The sequence below is a fragment of the Orcinus orca genome, chromosome 9 (assembly GCF_937001465.1).
Source record: "Orcinus orca chromosome 9, mOrcOrc1.1, whole genome shotgun sequence".
In the NCBI taxonomy this organism is placed as follows: domain Eukaryota; kingdom Metazoa; phylum Chordata; class Mammalia; order Artiodactyla; family Delphinidae; genus Orcinus; species Orcinus orca.
This window is the reverse complement of record NC_064567.1, coordinates 18,126,735-18,142,461: the sequence shown is the minus strand read 5'-3', so window position 1 is coordinate 18,142,461 and position 15,727 is coordinate 18,126,735. Positions and strand designations below refer to the sequence as shown.

General features: G+C 39.9%; 1 protein-coding gene across 1 annotated transcript in view; it reads left to right on the top strand.

The window, feature by feature from the left end:
• Window positions 1-15,287, top strand: part of BPGM (bisphosphoglycerate mutase) — a 32,565-nt gene extending 17,278 nt beyond the window's left edge. The window contains exon 3 of the mRNA XM_004272175.3: window positions 13,202-15,287. Coding sequence (XP_004272223.1) covers window positions 13,202-13,380 — 179 coding nt within the window. The 3' untranslated portion in view covers window positions 13,381-15,287. The remainder of the gene's footprint in view (window positions 1-13,201) is intronic.
• The last annotated feature ends 440 nt before the right edge of the window (window positions 15,288-15,727 follow it).

Below are 15,727 nucleotides of genomic sequence, written 5' to 3'. Positions count from 1 at the left end.
GAGAAGGGAGGTGAATGGGAGGGAGACAGGGAATAGAAATGGTAGGGCTGGTGGCCAGGGAGGATGGCAGACATTCAGGGAAAAAAACTGGCAGAAAAGTCAGAATATACCACTAGGCACAAGCGAATAGCTGGGGAAGCAAATGAAGTGGAGTGAGGATTGCGGTTTGTCCATAGGAAGACATAAGAGTGGTTTGTAGTCTCAGCTCAGCCATCCTGGGGAGGAGAACAACTTTGTTCCCTTTTGGCCTATAGTACCCCCTGGTGGTACTGTGGTTAAGATTCATCAAATTCTTTGATGTTGCTAAGATTCCCTGTACTAACTTCCATGCCTCACATGGAAGAATTACTTCATGTGCCTGAAATAGACTGGACTAGATTTTAGGATCACATCATACATTAGTTGTCATCTTTTGTTTTAGGGGTCCTCTAAAGGCCAATCTCCACTAATAGAATTCTCTTGCAGTGTGTACTGAAAAATTAGATCCAACTATTCTATGTCACAGCTCTAAGAATTAAGCATAAGTCACTTTCCCAAAGATCAGAAGAAATAGTGTATGTTATTTCTCCCATCATTTCTGTTAATTTAGTGAGATTTCAGCCCTTTTAAAATTTATTGTAGATGTATATGCTCACTGGAATAAGAATACTAGCATCTGTCCTCTTTACTTGCATGTCTAACTTATTTTAATGTTTATTTTTTATTTATTTATTTTTCTTATTAGTCATCAATTGTATACACATTAGTGTATACATGTCAATCCCAATCTCCCAATTCAGCTGACTACCACCACCACCACCACCACCACTTTCCCCTCTTGGTGTCCATACGTTTGTTCTCTACATCTGTGTCTCTATTTCTGCCCTGCAAACCGGTTCATCTGTACCATTTTTCTAGGTTCCACCTATATGCGTTAATATACGATATTTGTTTTTCTCTTTCTGACTTACTTCACTCTGTATGACAGTCTCTAGATCCATCCACGTCTCTACAAATGACCCAGTTTCGTTCCTTTTTATGACTGAGTAATATTCCGTTGTATATATGTACCACATCCTCTTTATCCATTTGTCTGTCGATGGGCATTTAAGTTGCTTCCATGACTTGGCTATTGTAAACAGTACTGCAATGAACATTGGGGTGAATGTGTCTTTTAGAATTATGGTTTTCTCTGGGTATAAGCCCAGTAGGTGGATTGCTGGGTCATATGGTAATTCTATTTTTAGTTCTTTAAGGAACTGCCATACTGTTCTCCATAGTGGCTGTATCAATTTACATTCCCACCAACAGTGCAAGAGGGTTCCTTTTTCTCCACACCCTCTCCAGCATTTGTTCTTTGTAGATTTTCTGATGATGCCCATTCTAACTGGTGTGAGATGATACCTCATTGTAGTTTTGATTTGCATTTCTCTAATACTTAGTGATGTTGAGCAGCTTTTCCTGTGTTTCTTGGCCATCTGTATGTCTTCTTTGGAGAAATGTCTATTTAGGTCTTCTGCCCATTTTTGGATTGGGTTGTTTGTTTTTTTAATATTGAGCTGCATGAGCTGTTTATATATTTTGGAGATTAATCCTTTGTCCGATGATTCATTTGCAAATATATTCTCCCATTCTGAGGGTTGTCTTTTCGTCTTGTTTATGGTTTCCTTTGCTGTACAAAAGCTTTTAAGTTTCATTAGGTCCCATTTGTTTATTTTTGGTTTTATTTCCATTATTCTAGGAGGTGGATCAAAAAATCTCTTGCTGTGATTTATGTCAAAGAGTGTTCTTCCTATATTTTCCTCTAAGAGTTTTCTAGTGTCCGGTCTTACATTTATTTGAGATATTTCTTGTTTCTTGAGGTAGGCTTGTATAGCTGTAAACTTCCTTCTTAGAACTGCTTTTGCTACATCCCATAGGTTTTGGATCGTCGTGTTTTCATTGTCATTTGTCTCTAGGTATTTTTTGATTTCCTCTTTGATTTCAATGATCTCTTGGTTATTTAGTAATGTATTGTTCAGCCTCCATGTGTTTGTGTATTTTACGTTTTTTTCCCTGTAATTGATTTCTAATCTCATAGCATTGTGGTCAGAAAAGATGCTTGATATGATTTCAATTTTCTTAAATTTACTGAGGCTTGATTTGTGACCCAAGATGTGATCTATCCTGGAGAATGTTCCGTGCACACTTGAGAAGAAAGTGTAATCTGCTGTTTTTGAATGGAATGTCCTATAAATATCAGTTAAATATATCTGGTCTATTGTGTCATTTAAAGCTTCTGTTTCCTTATTTATTTTCATTTTGGATGATCTGTCCCTTGGTGTAAGTGAGGTGTTAAAGTCCCCCACTATTATTGTGTTACTGTCAATTTCCTCTTTTACAGCTGTTAGCAGTTGCCTTATGTATTGAGGTGCACCTATGTTGGGTGCATATATATTTATAATTGTTATATCTTCTTGGATTGATCCCTTGATCATTATGTAGTGTCCTTCCTTGTCTCTTGTAACATTCTTTATTTTAAAATCTATTTTATCTGATATGAGTATTGCTACTCCAGCTTTCTTTTTGTTGTTGTTGTTGTTGTTGTTCTTGTTGTTGTTGTTTTGCTTTTTTGCAGTACGCGGGCCTCTCACTGTTGTGGCTTCTCCCGTTGCGGAGCACAGGCTCCGGACGCGCAGGCTCAGCGGCCATGGCTCACGGGCCCAGCCGCTCTGCGGCATGTGGGATCTTCCCGGACCGGGGCACGAAGCCGTGTCCCCTGCATCGGCAGGCGGACTCTCAACCACTACGCCACCAGGGAAGCCCTCCAGCTTTCTTTTGATTTCCTTTTGCATGGAATATTTTTTTCCATCCCCTCACTTTCAGTCTGTATGTGTCCCTCGGTCTGAAGTGGGTCTCTTGTAGACAGCATATATATGGGTCTTGTTTTTGCATCCATTCAGCAAGCCTGTGTCTTTTGGTTGGAGGATTTAATCCATTCATATTTAAGGTAATCATTGATATGTATGTTCCTATGACCATTTTCTTAATTGTTTTGGGTTTGTTTTTGTAGGTCCTTTTCTTCTCTTGTGTTTCCCGCTTAGAGAAGTTCCTTCAGCATTTGTTGTAGAGCTGGTTTGGTGGTGCCGAATTCTCTTAGCTTTGCTTGTCTGTAAAGCTTTTGATTTCTCCATCGAATCTGAATGAGATCCTTGCCGGGTAGAGTAATCTTGGTTGTAGTTTCTTCCCTTTCATCACCTTAAGTGTATCATGCCACTCCCTTCTGGCTTGTAGAGTTTCTGCTGAGAAATCAGCTGTTAACCTTATGGGAGTTCCGTTGTATGTTATTTGTTGTTTTTCCCTTGCTGCTTTCAGTAATTTTTCTTTGTCTTTAATTTTTGCCAATTCGATTACTATGTGTCTCGGCGTGTTTCTCCTTGGGTTTATCCTGTATGGGACTTGCTGCGCTTCCTCGACTTAGGTTGCTATTTCCTTTCCCATGTTAGGGAATTTTTCTAGTATAATCTCTTCAAATATTTTCTCGGGTCCTTTCTCTCTCTCTTCTCCTTCTGGGACCCCTATAATTCGAATGTTGTTGTATTTAATGTTGTCCCAGAGGTATCTTAGGCTGTCTTCATTTCTTTTCATTCTTTTTTCTTTAGTCTGTTCCGCAGCAGTGAATTCCACTGTTCTGTCTTCCAGGTCACATATCCATTCTTCTGCCTCAGTTATTCTACTATTGATTCCTTCTAGTGTTTTTTCATTTCAGTTATTGTATTGTTCATCTCTGTTTGTTCTTTAATTCTTCTAGATCTTTGTTAAACATTCCTTGCATCTTCTCGATCTTTGCCTCCATTCTTTTTCCAAGGTCCTGGATCATCTTCACTATCGTTATTCTGAATTCTTTTTCTGGAAGATTGCCTATCTCCATTTCATTTAGTTGTTTCTCTGGGGTTTTATATTGTTCCTTTATCTGGAACATAGCCCTCTGCCTTTTCATCTTGTCTATCTCTCTGTGAATGTGGTTTTTGTTCCACAGGCTGCAGGATTTTAGTTCTTCTTGCTTCTGCTCGCATGTCTAACTTTCAAGAGTTCATGTATGAAGGCTTCCTGTGGTACTTGACAAATTCTTAACCTAAAAGAAAACATCCTATTGAATTTGGATACTGACTTTCCAAGACTCCACATATTAAGTGAATCTCCCTTACTTTAAGGGGAAAATATAGATTTTTGTTTTATAGGAAAGATTACTGGCTAATTTATTTGTGTGTATGTGTTTATTGTGTTAAAAAATGTCATAAAATATAACATTTTAATTGTCAATTTATTTTTATAGTGAATTTATATGACTACACACCCCCCTATTTTCTGGTTAATACCTGTTATCTGTTGCAATTATTAACAGCATCTCCTTTCACTTTCAAAAGTGCCCCAGCTTGGAGGATTATATGGTCACGTTATAAGAAAGTTAGCTTTCATCTGTATTAAGAATGAATCTTTGAAATGGGTGTGACCAGATTGCATATTCCCTATAAATATGAAAGTTGCTAAATTCTTTGCATTGATTACAAAAGTAAAAATGCATGTCGTTGTAGACTGATCTGATTCCTAGTCATGTTTTCTAGATATGTTTATGTAAGATTCTCCCATATAAACAGGATCTTTCAAGGAAGTGGGCAATTTTTCCCCATATTGTCCTTAAAATGCTTGATAGACTTCAAGCATCTTACCTTCTGCTAGTGGTAACTGATAGAATCAATGACAGCATACTGTCCTATCATAAAAATACTTTATTGTAACTTTGAAGGAAGAATCATGACCCAGTCACATAACTAATTAAGAAATTGGTCTACCCTGAAGGCTCCAAGTGCCTTAAGATCTTTGACTAAGAGTATACTAGTGTTACTAATTTGCTCTAGATTGTATGTACCTCAGCAGTGGAGAGTGTTGTTAGTTCCTTAGATGTTATTTTGTTTCTCAAATATTTGGTGCTATGATTTTACCCTATAGTCAGTCAAGTCCTGCCTGACACTTCTTCCATTTGTGGGAAAGAAGACAGATGCTGTTGAAGGAAAATGAAACCCAGACAGACCTCAGATGGCTTAGCCATGATCACGATAAGTATTTGGAGTCATGAACTCCGCCTAAACCCAGTTCACTGAGTCTCCACACACAATTACTGCCTGGGCTGTTTTGTTTTAAATTTTTTCTAAAGAGTAGCCCTTCTGTTGATCTATTCTGTTCGGAATAGTACGTTGTGAGAAGCTGAGTCAAGAGTATCTTTGGCAAGTAAACCATAAAAAGGTAATTTCATGCAACTAATTGAGTCTTACATTATTATTGCTTTTACCTTAACATTGTGGTCTGTGAATGACACTTCCTAGTATAGCTATACCAGGTGGCCCTTTTTTGAGTGCACACTGTGTGCTAAATGCAGTTCTAGGCATTTTGCATATGTATCTTGTTTCTTGTAGGAACTAGAACAAGTCTCTGAACTCACTGGAAAGCTATGGTTCAATATTTTGACTTTGTTCAATACTTTGTTTTACTCTGCTATTTAATGTAGCTAAGTCATGTTTTTTAAATTTCATTTGAGCAATTGTTGACTGTTTGCATTTTATTTTGTTTGTTTTGTTTTTTAGATTCCACATATAAGTGAGATCGTACGGTATTTGCCTTTCTCTGATTTCACTTAGCATAATGCCCTCTAGATCCATCCATGTTGTCACAAATGGCAAGCTTTCTTTTTTTTAATGGCTGAGTAATATTGTATATATGCACCACATCTTCTTTATCCATTCATCAATGAACACTTAGGTTGCTTCCATATCTTGGCTATTATAAATAATGCTACAGTGAACATCGGTGTGTGTGTATCTTTTTGAAAAAAATTTTTCTTTTCTTGGCCGCAACCATATGGCTTGTGGGACCTGAGTTCCCTGACCAGGGACCGAACCCGGGCCCTTGACAGTGAAAGTGCAGAGTCCTAACCAGTGGACCACCAGGGAATTACATGTATCTTTTTGAATTAGTGTTTTTGTTTTCTTTGGATAAATATCCAGAAGTGAAATTGCTAGATAATATGGTAGTTCTATTTTTAATTTTTTGAAGAACCTCCATACTGCTTTCTATAATGGCTACACCAATTTACAATCCTACCAGCATTGCACAGGGTTCCCTTTCCTGCACATTCTTGCCAACAGTTGTTATTTGTTGTCTTTTTGATGATAGCCATTCTGACAGGTGTGGGGTGATATATCACTGTGGTTTTAATTTGCATTTCCCTGATGATTAGTACTGTTGAGCATCTTTTTTATGTGTCTGTTGGCCATCTGTATTTCCTCTTTGGAAAATGTCTATTCAGGTCCTCTGCACATTTTTTAATCAGGTTGTTTGGTTTTTTGATGTTGAGGTATATTAGTTCCTTGTATATTTTGGATATGAACCCCTTATCGGATATATCATTTGCAAATATGTTCTCCTATCCAGAATGCTGCCTTTTGGTTTGTTGATAGCTTCCTTGTCTGTGCCAAAGCTTTTTAGTTTGGTGTAGTCCCATGGAATGCTTTACTTTTAACTTGATAGTAGTTCTTAATCCCTTCAGAATAAAGAAGACTTAAAACAGACATAAGAAATATTATATAGTGAGAAAATTCCTGCTTAAGAGACTGCTTTACTGATTTGTGGCAGCATAAACAATTGCCTAACAAGTCCGGATTACAGCAGGGCCCACCTCTTGCCAAGCACCACCACGAACACTCCTAACCCAGGCGTAGTGTCTAACAACACCCTGTTCCTTAGCACTCCAGACAGGTGTGTGTTTCTTTCTCTGCGGTTGGCGTAGTCACTTCGTGTTTGTTTCCTGCCGGCCCACATTGAAGGAGAAGCCAGGTACTGAACTGAAGCACTGGATGTAGTCTGCATCTTGCCAGCAGAAGTGGATTGTTTAGTCTGGGTTCAAGAAAGGACTAGGCAGGGCTTCCCTGGTGGCGCAGTGGTTGAGAGTCCGCCTGCCGATGCAGGGGACACGGGTTTGTGCCCCGGTCCAGGAAGATCCCACATGCCGCGGAGCGGCTGGGCCCCTGAGCCATGGCCGCTGAGCCTGCACGTCCGGAGCCTGTGCTCCGCAATGGGAGAGGCCACAACAGTGAGAGGCCCGCATACTGCAAAAAAAAAGAAAGGACTAGGCAGTTTCAAGTTTGGAGTAAGAGTGGCATGCAAGACAGACTTGACCTCTGAAGAACTGTGTGCAGCTGCACATATAACAAGGCAAAGAAGTGACAAGGTGAAATTAGAGACTCGAGGAAAGGTCAGCTGGGACTTGCTGTGGGAATGGGGACTGACCAGTCAGTCACCTTTGGTATTCTGTAGTGGGATATTTTCAGAAGTAGCAGTCAGGCCTCTCTACTGTGAAGCAAATGCTTATCTAGTGGTGTGGCTAAGCTTTCTCCTATTATAAGTATAATTGATTTATAGAAACCTTCATTTTTAAAAGTTGTAGGCCACTTAACTATAAAATTAGATGTAGAATGGATTCTTCTCTCTACCTTATTCTAAATTAGAGGCCGTTATACTGTCATCATGTTACATGATTCAAATAACCCATTTCCAGTTGTTCCCCAGCCAGTCTTCAAGTTGTACATGGATACCATTCAAACCTAAAAGAATTATAATTAAAAATAGGTAAGCCATATATGAAATTCAGAATCTCTCTGTCAGCTCTTATTTTGGCAATAGAAGAATACAGTACTCTTATCACAGATCACCCATCAGTGGGGTTTGGATTGTGACTAACTCAATTGGGAAAGGGAAGCGGGGCATGGGTGGAACCTCACAGCTGAATGATTTGATCGGAGCTGTTTTCCTCTCTCTCTGTCATCCTCAAAAATAAGCATTATGGAATTGGGGTTTCCTCTTGTCCTGTAACAGATGTCTCCCTGAACATCTTTCCTCCTGTTTCCTGATATTCAAAGATTTTGAGCACACAGTTTGGAGAACACCAAAGAAAATATATAGAAGACAAATTTAATTTGACTTTTTTTCTTAATAAGGTAATAAAGGAAACAATCTTTAACCAAAGCTTCAACAGTAAAGGACTAGATTTAATTTGAAAGCTCAGAGAGTTCAGATTCATTCATTTCAGCTATGTGCCAAGGGTCCATTAAATCAGGTACTGTACTATTCTTGGTACAGGGATACAGCACCTAGAATTGGACATACAAAGTCCTTACTTTTGAGGAGCATACATCTCCCTTTTGATTTCCTTCTGAAACTTAGCTGGTACTGTACCTCCGAGAAAGTCCTCAGAGTGCTTTCACATATAGGCTTTAGGCATTAGCGTTTCTAGTTAACATTTTATTCCTAATAGCCTTTATTTGTAAGAAGTAGATTCATATAATACATATAGTTGTGATATTGGATCATAAAGCTAAATCATTTCTGGATCCTAGCAGCAACACATGATAGAATTCCTTACAGTAGAACAAACATTTACTAAAGTCTTGCAGCATATAAGGCACTGTTTTGAGAGCATGGGTGACACAAGGATGTATAAAACATGGTCCCTTATAATCCCGGTGGGAGAAGTGAGCATTTGCTCAGCCACTTCTAACAGAAGGCGAGTGGGAGTGCTGTATATATGTGCAGTGATCTTAATTACTGTCTGTGGTTCCTGTTCCTGCTACAGTGACTCAGGGGAGTCGTCGAAGGTACAGATTTGACTTTCTGAAGTTAGTCCTGTATGCAGAAAATGAAGTTGTTTGAATTTCTTCCTATTTTGGCTTTCAGCTACTCCTTTGACTTACCACCAAATTTTCATTATTTCTTATTTAAAATATCCCAATCATTTAAATGGATAGCAGTTAACTCCCAGACGCTCCTACATGAAGATTCAAGAATTAAAGACAATGGTTGGGGGTTGGAGAAGGGGCAGTGATAGAGATGGGTCGATGCAGGATTAGATGTTTCCCTTCAGAACGTTCTTGGATGCTGTATCAAACAATCTAAGCCATTATCAGAGGATGTGATATCTGGCCATGCGTTTTAACTTTCAAATGATGTTCCAGTTAATGAATTTGTAATACGATATTACATAATATAGTATCGATTCAGGTTGGTTTAATCCAATGCAGATGCATTTTTCTAGCCTTAGGAGTTCTGCTTGCTTAACTCTCTTAGGACAAAGAATGTGGCTTATGCCAAAACTGAGTAATGAGTAATGGCTTCATTGTGGTTTTTCCTCATTTGCTATTTTAAAAAGCCAGTCGCTTAAGTCTCATTGACTGATTATTAACCAGTCTAAGTATTTTAAATATTTGGAAGTAATTAGTCTGCTGTGTGAATGGCTTGAGTAGTCATTAAAGTGGAATGTCAACTTTATTTATTGGAAACATTTCTATTTTTGTTGAGCCCTCCTTTCTTTATAAGTGAAACATTATAGTTCTCGTGGCCTTTGTTAGTTGGCTCTTCCATTTGGTCCCACACAAAAGTGGGTTTTTATCTAAGCCTTAGGCATGAGCTTGAGAGTGGTGCTCTTAAAGAAAGGGCTTGTTAGATCTGGTTGGATCTGAGGCCATGGTCAGATGAGTTCCATGTGTGCCCCTCTTCCCCTGCCAAAGACCCAGAACTTTTTTCTGAGGTCACAGACTGCAAACCCTCAACCTGGCCCATCATGATCCCAGTGTGTTAGGTATTTCAAGGGGATCAGACAAATCTGTTGATCCCTTTACTAGTCTTGAAAACATGAGAACACTTGGTGCTGGTGTCCAGTTAGCACCCAGCCCTTCACAAGTGCAGAGCATGAACACAAACATTCTCCTCTCTCCTTATGCTGTGGTGGACACAGCCATAGACAAGTCAGACGACCAGAGTTGAAGTCCTGGAATTTGGGAATTTAAAAAAAAGGTCTAATTTTACTACCTTAACAGTCTGGTGACTCGAAGAGTTTTATTTAACTTCTCTGGATCTGTTTAGTAGTTTTTTAAACAGCTTTCTTGAGGTATAATTCACATGACATACAGTTCACCCATTTAAAGTGTTCAGTTCAGTGGCTTTTCACAGAGCTGTATTTTCACAGAGTTGTATATTCACAGAGTTACCCATCTATCACCACAGTCAATTTCAGAACATTTTCATTACCCTCAAAAGAAACTCCATACCTAGCTATTACTGCCCAGTCCTCCCATTCCCTCTGGCCCTAAGCAACCCCAGATCTATTTATGTCACTATAGATTTGCCTATTCTGGACATTTCATAGAAATGGACTCATACAATATGTACTCTGTGACTGGCTGCTTTCACTTAGCATAATGTTTTCAAGGGTTGTCAATGTTTAGCATGCATCAGCACTTCTTTCCTTTTTATTGCCAAATAATATTCCATTGCATGGATCTGCCACATTTAATTTACCCACTCATCAGTTGATGGACATTTAGACTGTTTCCATCTTCTATTATGAATAATGCTGCTGTGAGGGTTCGTGTACGGGTTTTTGTGTGGACATGTGTTTTCATTTCTCTTGGGTATATATATATATACCTAGGAGTGAAATTGCAGGGTCCCATGGTAATTCTGTGCTTACCTGTTTGAGGAATTGCCAGACTTGTTATCCAAAGATTCCACAGGATTTTATACTCTTAATTTTACAGTGTATTAGGATTTCAGTTTCTCTATATCCTTAGCGGTCACCTGGCTCTAAACCACGTGCTGTTGCATTCCTCTCTGGCTATCTCCAGGGGATGTGGGTGGCAGCTACTATGCAGCCAGCTGACAGATCTGACCCGGGAGGGTCCGAGGGCTTTTAGAATCCCAGGCAGTCATCTCCCAGCTAAACAGCTGGCTGTCTGGTCTGAATTTATCTGTTCTTGCCAGCTTTAGTTTGGGATGGTAATCTTGTGTAGGGTTGCAGTGTGGGGATGGGGGCTTGGCAGGGCAAAGGAGTATTTTAGTAGCCTACCCTTTAAATCTTCTACCTAGAAGAGAATTCGTAGTACAGAAAGAAGAAGCACTTGTTGGGCTATACTTTCTCATGTATGTTCTCTTGTAAGTCCATTCCTCCTGCCCCACAGGGTTTGTAATAGTGGTAGAGAAGAGTGTGTGTTTCTTTTTTTAATTAGACAGAGGCAGTGGAGGCCCAGAGAGGTTACTTACCTAAAGTTATATATTATACTTGTTAGTATTTGGAAGGGGACTAGCAAAGGAGGAGATGGGATGTGTACTTAGAATAGACCCTGACTTCCAAGTTATGATCCTTTCCATTGTTTCATAGCTGTTTGAGTATACAGCTTGTGCATAAGAGTGCATAAGGCAGCTCTTCTGAACCTAGAAATGAGATTCTAATAAAGAACCACCCCAGCGGCTGAGGTCCAGCGCTATGATTCTGTGACTGGTGCTCATAGTTATGACCAAAGTTAAAATGACACAGTGCATTGATAACTAACTGCTACTAACTTATTCTGCCATTCTCACCTTCCAAGATGGACCCTTGCACTCCCCTCAGAACTTGCTCTGCCCTGGGTCCTTTCTATTAATAAAGAACAGAAGTATATGGTTAGAATTTAGAAGTCTATATAATAAAATTGTGTTTTTAAAGTAGATAATTTGAATACTTTGAGTCACCTTTTAATTGGCTTAACTCCATCTTTTTAGGTCTCCTCTCTTCTCTTTGCCCATTTTGAACTCAGAGGAACTTGAAAGACATTGTGCACTAGTTACATACACCTGCGTTTCAGTCTAGGCTTTGCTATTTACTGCCTGTGTGACCTTGAGTTGTTTGCTTAACCTCTGTGTGTCAGAAATTGTTACATGGAAAAATAATGGTGCATATCTTCCTAGGATTGCAACGGTGATTAAATAAGTTAATACACATAAAGTGCTTAGAAGAGTACCTGGCATGCGGAATGTACTCAGTACATGTTAGCTGTTTATTGTTTTTTAAAAACACTCATAATAATAGAAACCTTATCACGACCACTGCTGCTACCATCCTTGCTACAACTCCAGCTCTTCTGGTCAAAATTGAACAACCTATGATTCAGGTTATCTATTTATTAAAAAAAATTTTGTGGGAGTGCACTGTACGGCATGTGGGATCTTAGCTCCCCGACCAGGGATCGAACCTGGGCCCTTGGCAGTGAGAGCGCGGAGTCCTAACCCCTGGACCACCAGGGAATTCCCTGATTCAGGCTATTTAAAAAAGAACTGAGGGAATTGCCTGGTGGTCCAGTGGTTAGGACTCCACGCTTTCACTGCCTCGGGCGTGGGTTCAATCCCTGGTCAGGGAACTAAGATCCCGCAGGACGCGCAGCATGCCGAAAATAAGTAAGTAAGTAAATAAATAAATAAATAAGTAAGTAAAATTTTTAAAAAATAAAAAAGAATTGAAGGTGATTTGTCCATTACACATACCTTTCTCTCCTAGCAGTTGGGCTGTTAAGGGACAGCAGGAGAACGAGACCTGTTTACAAGGCATGTCGATCAACCTTCTTTTGATTCCTCTTGATTGTATTTCCTGAGCACCTAGGGGAGAGTTCCTCCTTGACTGGGTCTAGCCCAGGGCATCCCATGCTCACTCAGTGTTGGAAAAACAGCCACTTTCTAATCAATTGAACTAGATTTTGAGGTTAATTTTAGCCAGCCTGGGGACAACATATAAAAGGAAAAAAACCGGAAAACCCCCTAGTTCACTTTCAGATTTTTCAAGATTGATTTCTGCGGAAAACCAGTAACATACATGTGAGCATGGAGAGAATAATTTTCATTTCTTTAAGATTTAGATAGGAAACAACCAGGAACAGTTTGCCCCAAAAGGTATTTACTGTCCCAAGATTTAATGTAATTTGAATTTCTGTCTTAGCTTTTTTTTAAAAAAAAAAAACTTCTGAGGGACTTCCTTGGTGGTGCAGTGTATAAGACTCTGCGCTCCCAATGCAGGGGGCCCAGGGTTTGATCCCTGTTCAGGGGACTAGATCCCACATGCTGGAACTAAGAGTTCGCATGCCGCAACTAAGGAGCCCGCCTGCCGCAACTAAGACCTGGCACAACCAAATAAATAAGTAAGTAAATAAATAAAACTTCTGGGACGCCCTTGGCTTCCAGCAACTATAGCTGGAATCCCTCACAGTACCTGGTGTGGTTCCAAACATGCAGTTAATATGGGACTAAGTGAATGTGTAGTTAATTAAGTAAACACAGCTTCCTCCTGGGTTGTCTTTAACGCCTTGCTCCTCCCTGTCTTAATCTCCAGGTATCTCAGATGAAGACATTATCAACATTACTCTTCCTACTGGAGTCCCCATTCTCCTGGAACTGGATGAGAACCTGCATGCCGTTGGACCTCACCAGTTCCTGGGCAACCAAGAGGCTATCCAAGCAGCCATTAAGAAAGTAGAGGATCAAGGAAAAGTGAAACGTGCTGACAAATAAAATCTTTCCCACGTGCTGGCTAGGGATAGCTGCAGAAGGAGTGGTATGCGGTGTGTTATGGGTGCTGAGCTCACTTTTTTTTTTTTTCTCCCCCGCTGATTTTTCCTGATTTTTCCAGATCTAGGCTGTGGGGTAGAGTTTGTATAAGTAACTAGGTAACTTATGTTGGCCCAGATAAAGGCTTTAGGATGCCTGAGTGCTAATGTCATAAGCCTTATGCGTTAGCCCCTGCCGGCCCCGTTTGAATTAGTCACTAAGTTAGTCACCAGTGAGGCTTAATCAATGTCATAAGTTTCCAAGATGGGGGAGCAACAAGTGGAGGTCAAGTTCAAGGTATTCCTCATTCAATAAATCAGTATAGAGTGACCACTGACAGGCACTACTTACTCCAATAAGTAGTTCACAGTTATATTTACTGAGACTTTCTAGGATGATAATAAAGGGCATTAGATAACACACTATACTTAAGTATTTATTACTAGTCTTTTCCTCTAGGGAGAGGGATGCTTTGATAGGTTAAGACCAGAGGCCCATTAAATGGGAGAGTCATGGATGGATTCCTCCAAGACAGCCAACAACAAACACCAAGGCCCTTTGCCTCATGACATTTGGTGGAATTCCTCTCTGGCTGCTAGAATTAGCAGCATATAGACAGCTATAGCTGTTCGTGTTCTCTTTTTGTTTTATTTTTGTTTTTTAAACTTTAATTTTGGGGTCTTTAAAATTAATTTAAAAATAAGTTCTGTGACTGAAAATGGTACCATCCCAAGAATTTCCATATGATTCATAAATATTAAGTATAGGCTGCTGAATTATTCTCTGCTCTTATCTTCCTATAACACAAAGAGTTGTACTTATTTCAACACGTAGACATGCCTAATTCTCTAAAAATTGAAGGTCAGGTCGGGGGAAGGTAGAATATAGTGGGTGTAATTTTATTCACTTGAACAGGGGAAATGGTATATTCGCACTTGTCATGTACATTTGTTCTTTATCTGCGGAGGGCAAAACATTATGGTACGTAGTCTGTAGTATTCAGGGTAGGCCACAGACAGAATTGACTGCTTATCAATCTTAATGATATAGGATGTTTTTAGATGCTGGAGATAGGTAAGTGATCATTTCTTTAAGCTACTGCCTTATTTCAGAGCAAGTGACATATATTTCAGTGATAAAGTCATGTAAACAGTTTACAACTATAAAAGCTGTTACAGATATCACCAGTTTTTCATGGTTTTCCATTGGTGGATTGGTTTATTTGTATCCATTTTATAGTAATACTGTCATTAGAAGGAAACTAATTCTTAAACCCTTGCTACTGCTTGCTTGGTCTCTACTGATCCTTAAATCAAGACTTAGAGCATCAGCTGAAAAGAAGAAATTAACCTAGTTTGCTCACAGCTGGCTGCATCTGTGATGCATAAGGACATGCAACGTGGATGCTTGACGTTCCTGACCAACTACTGGCTTTTCTGCCGTAGTCCTTCTTTTCACAGTTCTGTTGCCTAACCACATAACACTGTTTATAATTCAGAGATCAGGGCCAAGAATACAACTACCAGATCTTCCTAGAATTCCAAACCTATGGCTAAGCTTCAACTCAGACCATTTTTGAACAGCTTCATCTCTGGAATTGGCATCTGAATTTTCCAGCCCAAGAAGTGACCATGTCTTAACACAGCTTAAGAGCCTAGAGTTGGATTCTTCCCTTGTCCTGCATCTAGATATCCACCTCCAGTGGACACCTGGCAGCATGATGTGCTCCTGCACACAGAGCTGTGCTCACACCCAGTCACTTTGGAATCTTACAGACTTCCTAAGAGAGGGATAATTTTTGCTGACACTTTCTGGTACAATTTGGTTTTTGAGATCTTGGCTGAAATAAATGAAGAGATATTTATGAAAAATTGCTGTAAAATTATTTTTAACGACTCCAGCACTTCAACCTTGAGACCACCTAGTGAATCTGTTTTCTTTGCATGGCTTACAAGGGATCCAGAATTTTTTTTTTTTTTTTTTTGCTGTATGCGGGCCTCTCACTGTTGTGGCCTCTCCCGTTGTGGAGCACAGGCTCTGGACGCGCAGGCTCAGTGGCCATGGCTCATGGGCCCAGCCGCTCCGCGGCATGTGGGATCTTCCCGGACTGGGGCACGAACCCACGTCCCCCGCATCGGCAGCATCGGCAGGCAGACTCTCAACCACTGCGCCACCAGGGAAGCCCGGATCCAGAATTTTTGATGTAGGTATCTTGAAATCTGCCTAACCTGCATCCTCATCTTGGCATCCTTCTGTACCACGTCAAGCTGGGACCAAAAAAATGGGGATTTTTTTAAATTTAAAAAATGAT